This window comes from Styela clava, chromosome 13, assembly GCF_964204865.1.
Source record: "Styela clava chromosome 13, kaStyClav1.hap1.2, whole genome shotgun sequence".
NCBI classification, from domain to species: domain Eukaryota; kingdom Metazoa; phylum Chordata; class Ascidiacea; order Stolidobranchia; family Styelidae; genus Styela; species Styela clava.
In genome coordinates, this window is record NC_135262.1 from 5042412 (window position 1) to 5057875 (window position 15464).

Sequence of the window (15464 nt, forward strand, 5' to 3'; positions counted from 1 at the left end):
TTCGAGTCCGTTTAACGGCGTTTCCGGGACGGGTGAGCGTTTGGCCGATCCCTGGAAATTTTTTCGAGTACTTTGGGCGGCGGGGGCTGGCCCCCCCGCCCTCTGTGGTGGTTAAACGTGTGCCAGACCCCGCCTACTCGAGCTTCGTTTGTTTTCGGCTATTCTCAGACTTTTGAACGGGTTTTCGATCAAAGTGTCACTTATTTCTCGAAGAGGATAATTAAATGAAAGTTTTATCGCCGTCGAACAGGGAATTACCCCTCACAGTCGCACGCCAGGGTCTTCGAAAGTTTTGCATATGAAAACACCACAAACGTTAGGATAGAATAGATCGATGGGTATATAAACGAAAAGCGCTTTGCGCGTAATCATTTTTATTATGTGTCACTTTGAGATTTTGGAAGTATACTGTGAGTCGGGCGTAGAACGAGCATTTCCCAGACAACTGCCGGGCCGATCGGGCCGAAACTTTGCACGGGTGCAGGAACCTTTTCCAAAACGACCCAGAAAATTTTTCAGAGCGATCGCATTTGTGGAAAGGGGTCAAAACGGGCTTTTAGTGGCCCGAATCGGTTATTGGCCAATCGAGCTGTCAGTCAAGGCGTGTTTGAAGCCTCGCCCATTCGGCGATGGTAGATGAAAGTATATACTGTGAGGGAGAGGAAACGAGCATTTCCCAGACAACTGCCAGGCCGATCGGACTGAAACTTTGCACGGGTGCAGGGACCTTCACCAAAACGACCCAGAAAATTTTTCAGAGAGATCGCGTTTTGGGAAAGGGGTCAAAACGGGCCTTTAGTGGCCCGAATCGGTTATTGGCCAATCGAGCTGTCAGTCAAGGCGTGTTTGAAGCCTCGCCCTTTCGGCGATGGTAGATGAAAGTATATACTGTGAGGGGTAGGAAACGAGCATTTCCCAGACAACTGCCAGGCCGATCGGACTGAAACTTTGCACGGGTACAGGGACCTTTACCAAAACGACCCAGAAAATTTTTCAGAACAATCGCGTTCGTGGAAAGGGGTCAAAACGGGAGTTTTGTGGGACAGAGAGAGGTTGCAAGTTAATTAGGCCGTCAATCAAGTCACACACCACAAACGGTGGGATAAAAGTATATTGCTATTATATAAACGAAAAAGAAATATACTCATAATGAAGAGGTCGGAGGTGTGTACATCTGAAGAGCGTGGACCGAGATGACGGAGGCAGGTTGTTAGGCAACAGCAAGCACTTCGTGCGTAAGGTTTTTTATTTCGTGAAATTTTGCTCGTCAAGCGTTAGTGGTACAATTCTGAGGTATACTGTGAGTCGGGCGTAGAACGAGCATTTCCCAGACAACTGCCAGGCCGATCGGGCTGAAACTTTGCACGGGTGCAGGAACCTTTACCAAAACGACCCAGAAAATTTTCCAAATCTATCTCGTTTGTGGAAAGGGGTCAAAACGGGATTTTAGTGGCCCGAATCGGTTATTGGCCAATCGAGCTGTCAGTCAAGGCGTGTTTGAAGCCTCGCCCTTTCGGCGATGGTAGATGAAAGTATATACTGTGAGGGGTAGGAAACGAGCATTTCCCAGACAACTGCAAGGCCGATCGGACTGAAACTTTGCACGGGTACAGGGACCTTTACCAAAACGACCCCGAAAATTTTTCAGAACGATCGCGTTTGTGGAAAGGGGTCAAAACGGGCTATTAGTGGCCCGAATCGGTTATTGGCCAATCGAGCTGTCAGTCAAGGCGTGTTTGAAGCCTCGCCCTTTCGGCGATGGTAGATGAAAGTATATACTGTGAGGGGTAGGAAACGAGCATTTCCCAGACAACTGCCAGGCCGATCGGACTGAAACTTTGCACGGGTACAGGGACCTTTACCAAAACGACCCAGAAAATTTTTCAGAACGATCGCGTTTGTGGAAAGGGGTCAAAACGGGAGTTTTGTGGGACAGAGAGAGGTTGCAAGTTAATCAGGCCGTCAATCAAGTCACACACCACAAACGGTGGGATAAAAGTATATTGCTACTATATAAACGAAAAAGAAATATACTCATAATGAAGAGGTCGGAGGTGTGTACGTCTGAAGAGCGTTGACCGAGATGACGGAGGCAGGTTGTTAGGCAACAGCAAGCACTTCGTGCGGAAGGTTTTTTATTTCGTGAAATTTTGCTCGTCAAGCGTTAGTGGTACAATTCTGAGGTATACTGTGAGTCGGGCGTAGAACGAGCATTTCCCAGACAACTGCCAGGCCGATCGGGCTGAAACTTTGCACGGGTGCAGGAACCTTTACCAAAACGACCCAGAAAATTTTCCAGATATATCTCGTTTGTGGAAAGGGGTCAAAACGGGATTTTAGTGGCCCGAATCGGTTATTGGCCAATCGAGCTGTCAGTCATGGCGTGTTTAAAGCCTCGCCCTTTCGGCGATGGTAGATGAAAAAATATACTGTGAGTCGGGCGTAGAACGAGCATTTCCCAGACAACCGCCGGGCCGATCGGACTGGAACTTTGCACGTGTGCAGGGACTTTTACCAAAACGAACCAGAAAATTTTTCAGATCGACCGGAACGCAGGAAGGGGATTAAAACGGGGGTTTTGTGGGACGGAGAGTGTTTGCAAAGTAATCAAGCCGTCAATCAATTCACACACCACAAATGTTAGGTTAGAATAAATCGCTAGTATATAAACCAAAAGAAACAATGTTGCTATTGAGCAACTCGGAAGTGGGCACCTCCAAATTATGTGAGTTGGCGCACATGGTCGGGGGGCTCTACGCCGGACGAATCTCCGCCATTCGTCCGGCGTGACGACGTGCCACACGAAATAACCACCTCGACAGCACTACTTCGTTAACAACAATTTCAAACAGACATCCCCTTTTCCCTCGCGGGTAGCGCAGCGACCTCTTCTGGATGGTCAGGCAAGGAAAAGCACTGAAAGTGCGTATGCACAGTATATATCAAAATTCGTTGCACGAAAGTTAATAGCTAAACTATAACCTCTGAGCGTATATGATTAAGCATTTCCCAGACAACTGGCGGGCCAATCCGGGCGAAACTTGGCATGTAGCTGGGGGCTGTTACCAAACGAACACAGAAAATTTTTGGGAACGATCGGGCCAAGGGAAGTGTGCCAAAACGGACATTTAGTGGCCCTGGTGTGGCTACCTGTCAATCAAGCTGTCCTTCAAGTCACGCAAGAGTGATTTTGGGGTTTAGAGGCCGTTTAGCTCCGTTACCGGGGCCAGAAAGCGTTTGCCCGAGTATTGGGAATTTATCCAAGTAATATTGGGGGTGGGGGCACCGCCACCGCCCCCTCAGTGGTGAGAAAACGTGTGGAAAGCCACGCCCACTTAGGTAATATGGTTTTTGGGCGATTAGGAGCACTTGGAATCGGTTTTCGGGCAAAGTGATGCCTAAATATCAAAGGGACTAATTAATAGAATATATTACCACCCGAACTTTGGGGATTCCCCTTCCCCGTAACGGTCCAGTGAGTTCGGAATGTTGCGCTTAAGATTTGAGATATTGAGAAAAAAAAATACATAGGTAGGTTGAGAAAATTTAGTTTAATACTTTTTTCAAGAAATTTTTTTGCTCCCGTGCCTCCGTCACGGTCTAGTGATTTTGGCCTTTTGCCGGCTTCAGAGAGGTCTTATCAAGAATCTAAAGGCATGGGCATGATCAGAAAAATCATTCCAATCACGTATCAGCGAAATTTTTTTTCTAGTACCCTTCAGTCACGGTCCAGTGATTTTCTTCCCTATCTCGAGAACGGTAATAGATGGGGGTCTCATATTTGGGGTGTACAAGGTAGTTGGAGTGAAGTTTATGCCTAAAAAAATTCGTCACGGTCGAGTGATCACGGACCTTAAAATTGATAAAAATCGACATCCATCAAGAGTGATCAGTTTATGACTTGTTATTTAAACTACTGAATGAACTAAAGTGGCTGGGGGCTACGCGCCGGACGAATTCCCGCCATTCGTCCGGCGCAACGACTCTGGCGAATCCAACAAACTCATAATGAAACATACGCTCATTTATACTCAAATATCTTCCTTACATTTCCCCTCGCGGGTAGCGCAGCGACCGTCCCTGGATTATGCGGTTAGATTATAACAAATGCTATATCTTCAGATCTTGGATAACTAAATGCAGAAATTCGTTCGATGGAAATTTTTTTCTTTTTTTGTACCGTAATCTTTCGGAATACTTGGGACTTCTCGATGAATGAAAGCTTCCCTGACCTTTGACCCGAGAAAAAATCTATAGGCCCATCTTAAACATTTGTTCTTATTTTGAGGATTTTTTACGCGTAGGCGTTTACGAACGGGTTTGCTTGTCACAATCATCATCTCGATTCAAAACACCTGCTATTTAAAAATGATAATACCGTAGATACGGTAATATTGAAGTAGTCAAGTCTATCGCGGTGTTTTAGGATCGTTGGAACTTGGAACTCAAATAAAATTTCTAAAATAAAAGGCAAAATGACCATTGTATTATTGGACACCGAGTGGACCTAGGGATCGTCTTGTTATTATGTTGTTAAGGTTCTTGTTCGATTTATACCTGGAATTCGGAAGCACAACCAAAAACATACTAATAGTGCCCAAAACTATGGAAACGAGCCAATGACACGTGTGAAAAGATGCTTTCGTATGCGTCTTTTATCAGTTGTAAATTCATGTTTGTATATTTGAGCATTGGTTTGCTGTAGTCAAATCGTATGAGTGATTAGATAGCGGCTTGGTGTTTAATCTTGAAGCTTAAAAGACCGGATGGTTCAGTTCAAAGCGTCACAAGCTACTATTACTATTATAAAAATTTGTGAGCGATTCAGCTTGATCAGTCATTATTTAAGTTTTAAACGTTTGTGTTTACGTTAGGACGAATAAATATTTATATTATATACTGAAAAAATATGGAAAAGTGCTTGAAAACAATTGCTTCATCCATCATCACACAATTTGTTCTGCGAAAAAAGACTTCATGAAATAGGAAAATCAATATGTTCTTTGAGGAAGGAAGCTACTTGCCAACTATATTCTTCCTCTGTGAGGCGTGTGACTGCGTTTGACATATAAATTGATTTTTTTTATACATTATAGCATTTGCATTCGAGTTTTAAGAGTTGGCTGTAATTAGTAAGTAATGGCTCAATTCAAAGTCCCAATAAATTCTCTGGCGGATGAAGCAATTTCGATAATAGTTACAGGACTTGAAAAGGAACAAAAAGTCACAATACAATCCGTTCAAACAAGTGATAAGGGACAGATGTTTCACGCTTTTGCATGTTATGTTGCTGACAAAAATGGTATTGTGAATGTTGAAACAACATCATCTGTGAGAGGTAGCTATGTGGGAATTGAAGATATGGGTTTATTTTGGGCTATGAGAAGACCCCAATGTGTTGGTAAAAGCTTTGGAACTTTAATTAAGACGGATATTACTTCACCAGATGTTGTACGACTGGAAGTATTTGGTGGGCATTTAAAAGAAAGTGACATATGGACTAGTATTCCATTAGCTTCTACATCCATTTACCGCTGGTATAACCCTTGCAATGTTAAAAGAATACAGGTAGATGACGGCATTATTTGCGGAACGTTATTTGTTCCAGGCGGCCAAGACGAATTACCAGGCGTCCTAGACCTCGCAGGCATTGTTGCAGGTGTATTTGAACAACGTGGAGCTCTTTTAGCTAATCATGGTTTCGTTGTCCTGAGTCTAGGCCTGATAAAGTGCGGGAACAGACCCGATGAATTTCAAACAGGTGATATGAACTATATTGTAAAAGCAATTGACTTTCTTTCGTCACACAAAAACGTTAAAAAGGGCGGTATCTGCGTCATGGGATCATCTTACGGAGGAGTTCTAGCTCTAGCTTCATCTACTTGCTCTGAAAATGTAAAGTGCGTCGTCAACACGAATGGTCCTATTTTTGCCTGCTTGGGTTTAGATATAAAATATCGAAATGAATGTTGGAAGTCAGTTAAATTTGATGAAGCAAAAATATCAGTTAATGAAGGTGTACAAAATCATCTAAAGTGCTATAAGCTACCAAGTATAAAAATTGTAAAGCGTCACATTCCCGAGTTTTACAAAACAACTGCAGCATTTCTTTTCTGCATTTCCAAAGACGATCAACTGTTTGCTTGTGATGAATGTTCCGTCCTAGCCGAAAAAATGTTCCAGTTATCAAACAACATCAATTATAAAATAACACGATATCGCGGGGCTGGTCATATCATCCTTCCTCCATATACCCCGCTCATCAAAATATCTTATCACCCGATCCGGAAAGGGTTGAGAATTGATTACGGAGGAAATTACAAAGATCATAGTGTTGCACAGGTTAAAATATGGAACGATATAATAGAATTTTTGAACAGGAATTTTGCGTAGCTTGACTCATATTGGACTGATCCAAAAACCCACGTTAGCATCGTTTTTGATTTTTTTTATCATTTGTTTTTATATTATTTTCCAATTGCGTGCTTTTATTTTGCGGAATGGGGTCTATTTCGCAATCGAATCCAAATAATCAGCGCGGACTTACACTTGCACTGCCCGCTTTAATATGGGTGATAGCGCTTCGTGTATATAGAAATAGAATATATATATATAGAAAGCAAACTTTCGATGAGAAGTTTTTTTTCGCAAAATTTATATTCGAGTCAAAGTTACGTCTGACAAGTCCTATACCCAGATTGCCACATAAAATGGCATCTTGGTACAAGCAGAGCTACTGAAAGCATACATACGTTATAGGCAAGTTGGATTTGCTTCCGGTATTATTTTTCCTCCAACTCGCCTGCGAAGACTTCAAATCAGGAAATTATTTTATTGGGAAAAATAGAAGAATGCGATTTTATAATGATTTTTCACCGTGTTCACTCCTTCTTATATTTTTATGAATTATCAGTAGGCTATAGCGTCTTGCTCGGCTCTTGTTGTGACATCAGCCCCCACTTTTGGATGCTTGGGTTCAGGTTTTGAGCATCGTAAAATATGTTGAAAATCAGTTATAATTGACGAAATAAAAATTTCAATAAACGAAGGTAGTCATGTGAAGTGCTATAAATCACCAAGCATTGAAAATACACATAAACTTTTTGAAATTCGGCGACCTGTTGTTATTGTGTTCAATACAAGAGAAATAGATTCTTAAAATTTTAAATACCACCATTGCTTCCAACACTCACGCTTTGAACCTTATATAAGAAAATCGATCAGTCGGAACGAAACGCACATCGAGAGATAACATTATACAATCAAGTAACTCAACTTCAGTTTCACTAGAATACGTTTCTGAACATTAGCCTAAATTTCATACGACATAAATTACAATGTTGGCGAACACACCGTTGTGAAGGGTCGATGCTAAATTCAATATTGGTCAAGTGGAAGCACATTAAGTAGGGTGTTCATAAGGTCCTATTACGTAGTGTGTGTACCCGGTTAGGGTTAGGCCATAATTTTATTTCGATTTTACTTATTTTTGTTCTATTACGAGTTCGGGGACTATCTTTGTTAGCCAAATGTATATATCCCATGTCCATAGGCTTCAGTCCCTTTACGCAAAATGATGTGAAATAGGCGAACAAAATTAGTTACCTCCGTATTGGTACACACATTTCTGGAGCGCCCCTATTACTATTTCAAAATGTTACCATGAATTCAGTTCTCAATATATCTTAACCAGATTTGTTTCATTTTAAGGAGTTTTTATTCAAGTGTATTTACTTAATTCACACCTTAATATGCCCACCATTAGTTGGACGAAGGGTACTCCCGTATAGTATTTGTACCTGGTCAGTTTGGCCTTAATTTTATTCCGATTTTCTTCAAGCTTTCCGGTTGAACTGAAAATATTTCATTTCTTATTACGAGTTCGGGGACTGTTCGTGTTAGCCAAGTGAATATCCCCCCTACCCATAGGTTTCAGTCCCTTTACACAACTTGATGTAAAGTAGGCGAACAAAATTAGTTACCTCCATATTAGTACATACACTTCTGGGGCGCCGGACGAAGCACATCAAATTCCTTTACGTAATTTAATATACCACTTTATTAATACGCTGTATATTCGTTCTTCGTGGTGTCTTTCATTTATTCTCACAAAACGAACTGTGCCAAATTGACGTCAAAAATATATAATATGTAAGATAAAATATTTATTTCAATAATGAATATAAATTTGAGAAATTGAAGAACAAATGTCCTTCACCTGGAACAAAAAATATAAAATCATGTTTATTCCCACAAATAAAATATTAATTTGGAGGAATTAGTTAGAAAAATAACAGAAAAAGTTAGATTAAAGCAATTTACACAAAAATATTTCTTAACATTTTGTCAAATATTTTATATAACACCTGCTATTTGAAAATGATAATACCTTAGATACGATAATATTAGTGTAGTCAGTCTATCGCGGTGTTTTGGGATTGTTGGAACTTGGAACCCAAATAAAATTTCCAAAATAAAAGGCAAAATGACCATTGAATTATTGGACACCGAGTGGACCTATGGGTCGTCTTGATATCATGTTGTTAAGGTATAGCATATATGGTTGTTAAATGAATGGGATGTTACCGTATATTGCTATTTCGTAGATTGTCTCAGAACTTGCAAGTCACCCGTCCACCCTTCAGCTTCAACGCCCACGTGAATGAAGATGCGTTAAAAATCTCTATATGTTTTTATTCGTAAATTTCCACAACACACAGAATATAAATCTTATAACATTAATCCAGACTAGCTTAGAATGGTTTACATCGTCTTCTCTCCTCCTCGTCCCCCTTCGAAAGATATCGGAGTCGTATTTATACGTCGATCGTAAATCCAATTAAATGCTGCAACGCGAGCTCGTGATTCACGTTATAAACAGAAACTCCTATTATCTCAATAAGGGTAATTATGTACATCGTACGGATGGGAACTTAGATATAATTATTTCAATCAGTGCCAAAGGTCTTGAGAATATAGATTTTAATTTGATAATGACTGTGTGGAACCTGTTATGTTCTTAAAACTGGTGTAATTTGATTCCTACGAAAGTCTTTGTTCGAATTTTGGGAAAAATTAACTTTGTCATGATGATTTCAACATGAAATGGGGTACATTTGGGGGTTAGTTGCTATAAAGGTTCTTGTTTGATTTATACCTAAAATTTGGAAGCACAACCAAAAACATACTAATAGTGACCAAAACTAGGGAAACGAGCCAATGACACGTTTGAAAAGATGCGGACGCTTACGTATGCGTCTTTTATCAGTTGTAATTTCATGTTCGTATATTTGAGCATTGGTATGCTGTAGTCAAATCGTATGAGTGATTAGATAGCGGGTTGGTGTTTAAGTCTTAAAGCTTAAAAGACCGGATGGTTCAGTTCAAAGCGCCACAAGCTACTATTACTATTATAAAAATTTGTGAGCGATTCAGCTTGATCAGTCATTATTTAAGTTTTAAACGTTTGTGTTTACGTTAGGACGAATAATTATTTATAGTATATATTGAAAAAATATGGAAAAGTGCCTGAAAACAATTGCTTTATCCATCATCACACAATTTGTTATGCGGAAAAAGACTTCATAATATGAGGAAAATTAATATGTTCTTTGAGGAAGGAAGCTACTTGCCATTCAGCTTGATCAGTCATTATTTAAGTTTTAAACGTTTGTGTTTACGTTAGGGCGAATAATTATTTATAGTATATATTGAAAAAATATGGAAAAGTGCCTGAAAACAATTGCTTTTTCCATCATCACACAATTTGGTCTGCGGAAAAATAATATGAGGAAAATCAATATGTTCTTTGAGGAAGGAAGCTACTTGCCAACTATATTCTTCCTCTGTGAGGCTTGTGACTGCGTTTGACATATAAATGGATTTTTTATACATGATTGCAACTGCATTCGAGTTTTCAGAGTTGGCTGTAATTAGTAAAAAATGGCTCAATTCGAAGTCCCAATAAATTCTTTGGCGGATGAAGCAATTTCGATAATGGTTACAGGACTTGGAAAGGAACGAAAAGTCACAATACAATCCGTTCAAACGAGTGATAGGGGACAGATGTTTCACGCTTTTGCATGTTATGTTGCTGACAAAAATGGTATTGTGAATGTTAAAACAACATTATCTGTGAGAGGTAGCTATGTGGGAATTGAAGATATGGGTTTATTTTGGGCTATGAGAAGACCCCAATGTGTTGGTAAAAGCTTTGGAACTTTAATTAAGACGGATATTACTTCACCAGATGTTGTACGACTGAAATTATTTGGTGGGCATTTAAAAGAAAGTGACATATGGACTAGTATTCCATTAGCTTCTACATCCATTTACCGCTGGTATAACCCTTGCAATGTTAAAAGGATACAGGTAGATGACGGTATTATTTGCGGAACATTATTTGTTCCAGACGGCCAAGACGAATTACCAGGCGTCCTAGACCTCGCAGGCATTGTTGCAGGTGTATTTGAACAACGTGGAGCTCTTTTAGCTAATCATGGTTTCGTTGTCCTGAGTCTAGGCCTGATAAAGTGCGGGAACAGACCCGATGACTTTGAAACAGGTAATATGGACTATATTGTAAAAGCAATTGACTTTCTTTCGTCACACAAAAACGTTAAAAAAGGCGGTATCGGCGTCATGGGATCATCTTACGGAGGAGTTCTAGCTCTAGCTTCATCTACTTGCTCTGAAAATGTAAAGTGCGTAGTCAATACGAATGGTCCTATTTTTGCCTGCTTGGGTTTAGATATAAAATATCGAAATGAATGTTGGAAGTCCGTTAAATTTGATGAAGCAAAAATATCAGTTAATGAAGGTTTACATAATCATCTAAAGTGCTATAAGCTACCAAGTATAAAAAATGTTAATCATCACATTCCCGAGTTTTACAAAACAACTGCAGCATTTCGTTTCTGCATTTCCAGAGACGATCAACTGTTTGCTTGTGATGAATGTTCCGTCCTAGCCGAAAAAATGTTCCAGTTATCAAACAACACCAATTATAAAATAACACGGTATCGTGGGGCTGGTCATATCACCCTTCCTCCATATACCCCGCTCATCAAAATATCTTATCACCCGATCCGGAAAGAGTTGAGAATTGATTACGGAGGAAATTACAGAGATCATAGTGTTGCACAGGTTAAAATATGGAACGATATGATAGAATTTTTAAACAGGAATTTTGCCTAGCTTAACTCATATTTGACTGATCCAAAAATCCACGTTGGCATCGTTTTTGATTTTATTCATCTTTCGTTTTTATATTATTTTCCAATTGCGTGCTTTTATTTTGCGGAATGGAGGTTATACCTGACCACCGTTTTTCGGTTTGCTGAGTGGTTTGTGTATACGAGAAGCAAACTTTCGATGAGAAGTTTTCTTTGCAAAAATTAGATTCGCTGGTCAAGGCAAAATTACATCTGACTATAGACAAATTGCCGCATAAGTGGCACTCTTGGCACAAGCAGCTATGCCCCTATACGCCTTCTCTAACTTTAACAAAAAATTATATGGTTTAATATGTTATTACAAATCATTGTCTTTTGATCAATTTCTATTTAATATTGAGGTTGTACTATTTTAATAATACTTCTTATTGTAAAATCGATGTTTGTTTGGAATTGATTTAAAGATTTGTTTCATATAGACATTCATACTTTACACTGATACAGAGCAGGGACCAGTCGTGTTTTTTTGTACAAGACATCCAGAATTTTATAGATCATAGCAAATTTTTTTTAATTTGGTAATTGAATTAATTAAATTATTCAAAGCTGCACATTCAGTTTATTGGAAAAAAAAAAATTTGCGTCGCGAAAATTGTTTTTCCTCAGATAATGTAACACGTAAGAATTTGGAAAATACTAGAACCTTCATCAGAATTCTAGGAGTATATGTGAATGTCAACGGGTATATGCAATCCCAGTAGTAAATAAGGATGCTAGGTATGAGTATTTACAACTATTCGATTCCTATCCGATTTCTAAATTTTCGATTCCGAATCCTGATTCCTCGACATAGCTTACCGAGGAAACAATACTAACAATACCGCTTAAACAATACTAACAAATCAAACAAGTGAGCGATGTTCGAATATATGGACACGAAAGCCTAAACTAAGTAGCATGTGTTTTCAATCTGTCACAGTAGACAAAATCGCACACAAAAAAAACAAATCCCTTAGAGCCCACAAAAGGTCTTGAAATAAATAAACGTAATAGCCTTCTAAAGGAAAATTACAATTTTTACCCACTGAAAATTTCCTAGCAATTGGTGCAGTAGGTAATGATAAACGATATGTTTTCATAACAGGGACAAAAAAATGAATTTTAAATAAAATATAATACCAAAACAATCTGAATGTCCACTTTGTGTCCAACAATTATTGCCATAGTAAAAAGTTCAATTCATCTTCCTGTAAGCTCAATCGTAATTTGAATACGGAAGGCTCCTCTGAGGCTGAGCTAAATGCCCTTTCCGATTCAGCGGATGTTGTTGGGACACAGAGGTACGTTTGATGACAACTGCGATGTTTGAATACATTTTTTTGTTTTGTTGCCACCATTGCAACATTTATTCCTGGGTCGCTTATATGACAAGAGTTCTGTCATTCAAATATTTTGATATCTCAGCTGAAGCGTCCACCTCCCTGGTCAATTCATCAATGTCACCGCCAGTCACATAAGAGCTACCCATACCATCACTGATCAGATTTTCAATACATGCTTCATTATTTCTGTGAAAGAGTTATTTCGTTATTCCGGTCTATTGGACTGCAGACTGTTCCATCTCTGAGGTGTAAAATTTTTCACTTCAAACTGCAACAAGTTTTTTTACTTTTCTTGATGCCTCTTGCTCCAAGTCGTAATGATAGAGGTAATGAACGCAAATAATAATAGAACATATACAGAAATGGTCCAAATGTGGCATTTGTCCTCAACTCGCGAGAAATATAGTTTAGTTTGCGGCGTAGTAGCAAATCAGTTTATACACATATGTGAAAAATTTGCCACAAAAAAATATAGCTTGTTTGCAATCCAAGTTTTAACCCTAAGAACCGATTCCAATGCACCGGAATCGATTTCACGAAGAATCGATCCTGGAATCGAATCCGGAATCGATTCCGCCACCCCTAGTAGTTAACAACACCCTTATCGATTCAGATAATTTATTTTTGTCGTGCATGAAACATGGTAAACACAAATAATAATGAATGGAGCAAAAAAAACAACAACAGAAAAGCAGTGTTTCGGCTGCAATTGACTATCAAGTCAGCGACACCATTGTTGCTGACTTCAGCAGCAGATGACGTCAGAAAACGTCATATAATTTAACTACGTTAAATACGTTCAAAGGGAAATTTGGGAAACATAAATTGAATAGAGAGAGTGAGTCAAAAGAGAAATGTCTAAATAGAAAATAGGAATGAACGCGAGAGTAGAGAGTTATACTTCTTGGTTACGTATATTACATGTAGAAATGTAGATTGTTTGGTGATTAATTTTAGTATTGAGTATTTAGTGCACCGAATACATTTCAGTACTCCCAAAGTATGTGAATCAAGATGGCGGACACCGGAACGTAGTATGTGATCAAGGTTAGGGTTAGTCCATAATTTTATGCCAATTTTCAATATTCTAGTTCTATTACGAGTTCGGGAAGAAGCCAAGTGACTACCGTAGTATTTTTTACCTGAAATTATGGCCTAACCTTAACCTGGTACACATACTTCGGGAGTACTGAAATGTGTTCGGTGCAACTAAAATAAATCAACAAACAACAGATATTATATAAGCATAAATTTAAAACGCTATTATATTTATACAAATAAAAATTCTTCAAATATTTAAATAAGTATATTTGTATCTTAAACCTAGAGCACGACATTTCATCAAAAAGTTTACATATTGTATATCCAATGCTTTGTTTACTCGTTTTAGTCAGGTCAACATAAATATCAACTATAAAATATATTTATTCTCAAAAACAACTTTAAACTCAACTCAATTTTAAATGACGAATGAAAGTGAAACATCGTTCTTAAATAGCACAATGGCTATACTGAAAAATGCAACTTCAGACCTTGATCTCACAAATGTTATCATCATAAGTCAAGCAGTCAATGCCATTCTCCTTTCATTGTCTTCATGGATCTTTATATCAATGATATATTATGGACTGACGAATGAAAATTGGAAAAAGAATGACGGAAGGTCCAAATCCAACAGTAAACTTGCCTATAACGTTTGTATGCTTTCAATAGCTCTGCTTGTACCAAGATATGCTATTTATGCGGCAATGTTTCAACTTCCTTCAATAGAAAATGCTTTACAGTGGTGTGAGCTGATATCAGATGTTGCAATAACAATTCGGCTTCTCTGCCGATATGCGATGTATTTTTTTCTCTGGTTGCGACAGAAACTCTTGTATGCCCATCCCTCAACTCTGCAACTTGGTGGAAAATATGTAAATGCCATCAGTTGGGTAACACTGTTTGGAATTACGTTATCTTTTGTGGGAATTATTTGCAACTCTATAATTCCAACAAAGTTTATTGGATCTACATATGGATGCATGAAACGTACGAACCGTTCTTCTTATCCTTTAGTTGGAGCTCTTCTTGGTGCAGGACTGACATTGTCACAAGTTTTATTGCTAGGATTGTTCATTTACCCCGTGATTCGAAGTGATAAAGTTCTACAGAGGCACAATCAAAGTGAAAACAAAAGAGCATCAACCAATGAAGTTCACAACCAATCGCGTTGTTTCAGTTGCATCGCTACAAAGTCCAGCAGTCCAGTAGGTCAAATCATAAATCGTTGCATAGTGGGCACAATCATCGCAATTTTGTCAGACGTCTTAGGAGGTGGTTTAAAGAGTCTGCTACCCTACACCATCTATCCGCGCTCGGTAACAGAAACAATATTCGGCGTTAGCACGTTCATCAACGCTTACTGTGCTTTAACAACATTCAAGAGCCATTGGTCCATTCTGTTTGTGCTGTTTCAAAGAAGAAATCGGGAAAATATCAAAGAACGGCGAGAGAATCGAGTTATCTCTTCTTCGGCCGCGAGTGTAACCACTACAGTATGAGAAACGTTTAGTACAATATTGCGCTCCTATACGCAGCACAACACAGAATTTGTGAGAATATCATTTCGAGGACAAAATATAGCATGTTCATAATATACATATCAATTACGGGGAAGATTGCAAATTTTCCTGGGTCGCTTGTTTTTCAACAAAAAACCTAAAAGTTGCTAATTTTATTTTCCAGTAAATTTTATTGTTTGTTTTATATTTGGTATTGAATTAAACTTTTGCTCAACAGCAAGTGTATTTGTGGAAATTGTGAATAAGTGAAAAATTGGCAGCATTTATTTTTCTAAGTAAGCCGCCCCTCCAAAAACACGCTGATGGCTAACAAGCGCCGCCTTCTTCGCTGCGTTAAATCTAGA

At 38.8% G+C, this 15464-nt stretch overlaps 2 protein-coding genes across 2 annotated transcripts; both read left to right on the top strand.

Moving 5' to 3' along the window:
• Positions 1-4910: 4910 nt before the first annotated feature.
• LOC144431371 (acyl-coenzyme A thioesterase 1-like) lies at positions 4911-7081 on the top strand. Its single transcript, XM_078119421.1, has one exon. It carries the CDS (start codon positions 5140-5142, stop codon positions 6391-6393), a length of 1254 nt encoding a protein of 417 aa, XP_077975547.1. The 5' UTR covers positions 4911-5139; the 3' UTR covers positions 6394-7081.
• Positions 7082-9942: 2861 nt separating this feature from the next.
• LOC144431365 (bile acid-CoA:amino acid N-acyltransferase-like) lies at positions 9943-11196 on the top strand. The gene has a single exon (XM_078119403.1). The coding sequence runs from the start codon at positions 9943-9945 to the stop codon at positions 11194-11196; it is 1254 nt and encodes a 417-aa protein (XP_077975529.1).
• Positions 11197-15464: the final 4268 nt, after the last annotated feature.

What these genes read in the sequence shown, in the direction of transcription:
- LOC144431371 (XM_078119421.1), top strand. Translation starts at nt 5,140, where the DNA reads ATGGCTCAATTCAAAGTCCCAATAAATTCTCTGGCGGATGAAGCAATT.
- LOC144431365 (XM_078119403.1), top strand. Translation starts at nt 9,943, where the DNA reads ATGGCTCAATTCGAAGTCCCAATAAATTCTTTGGCGGATGAAGCAATT.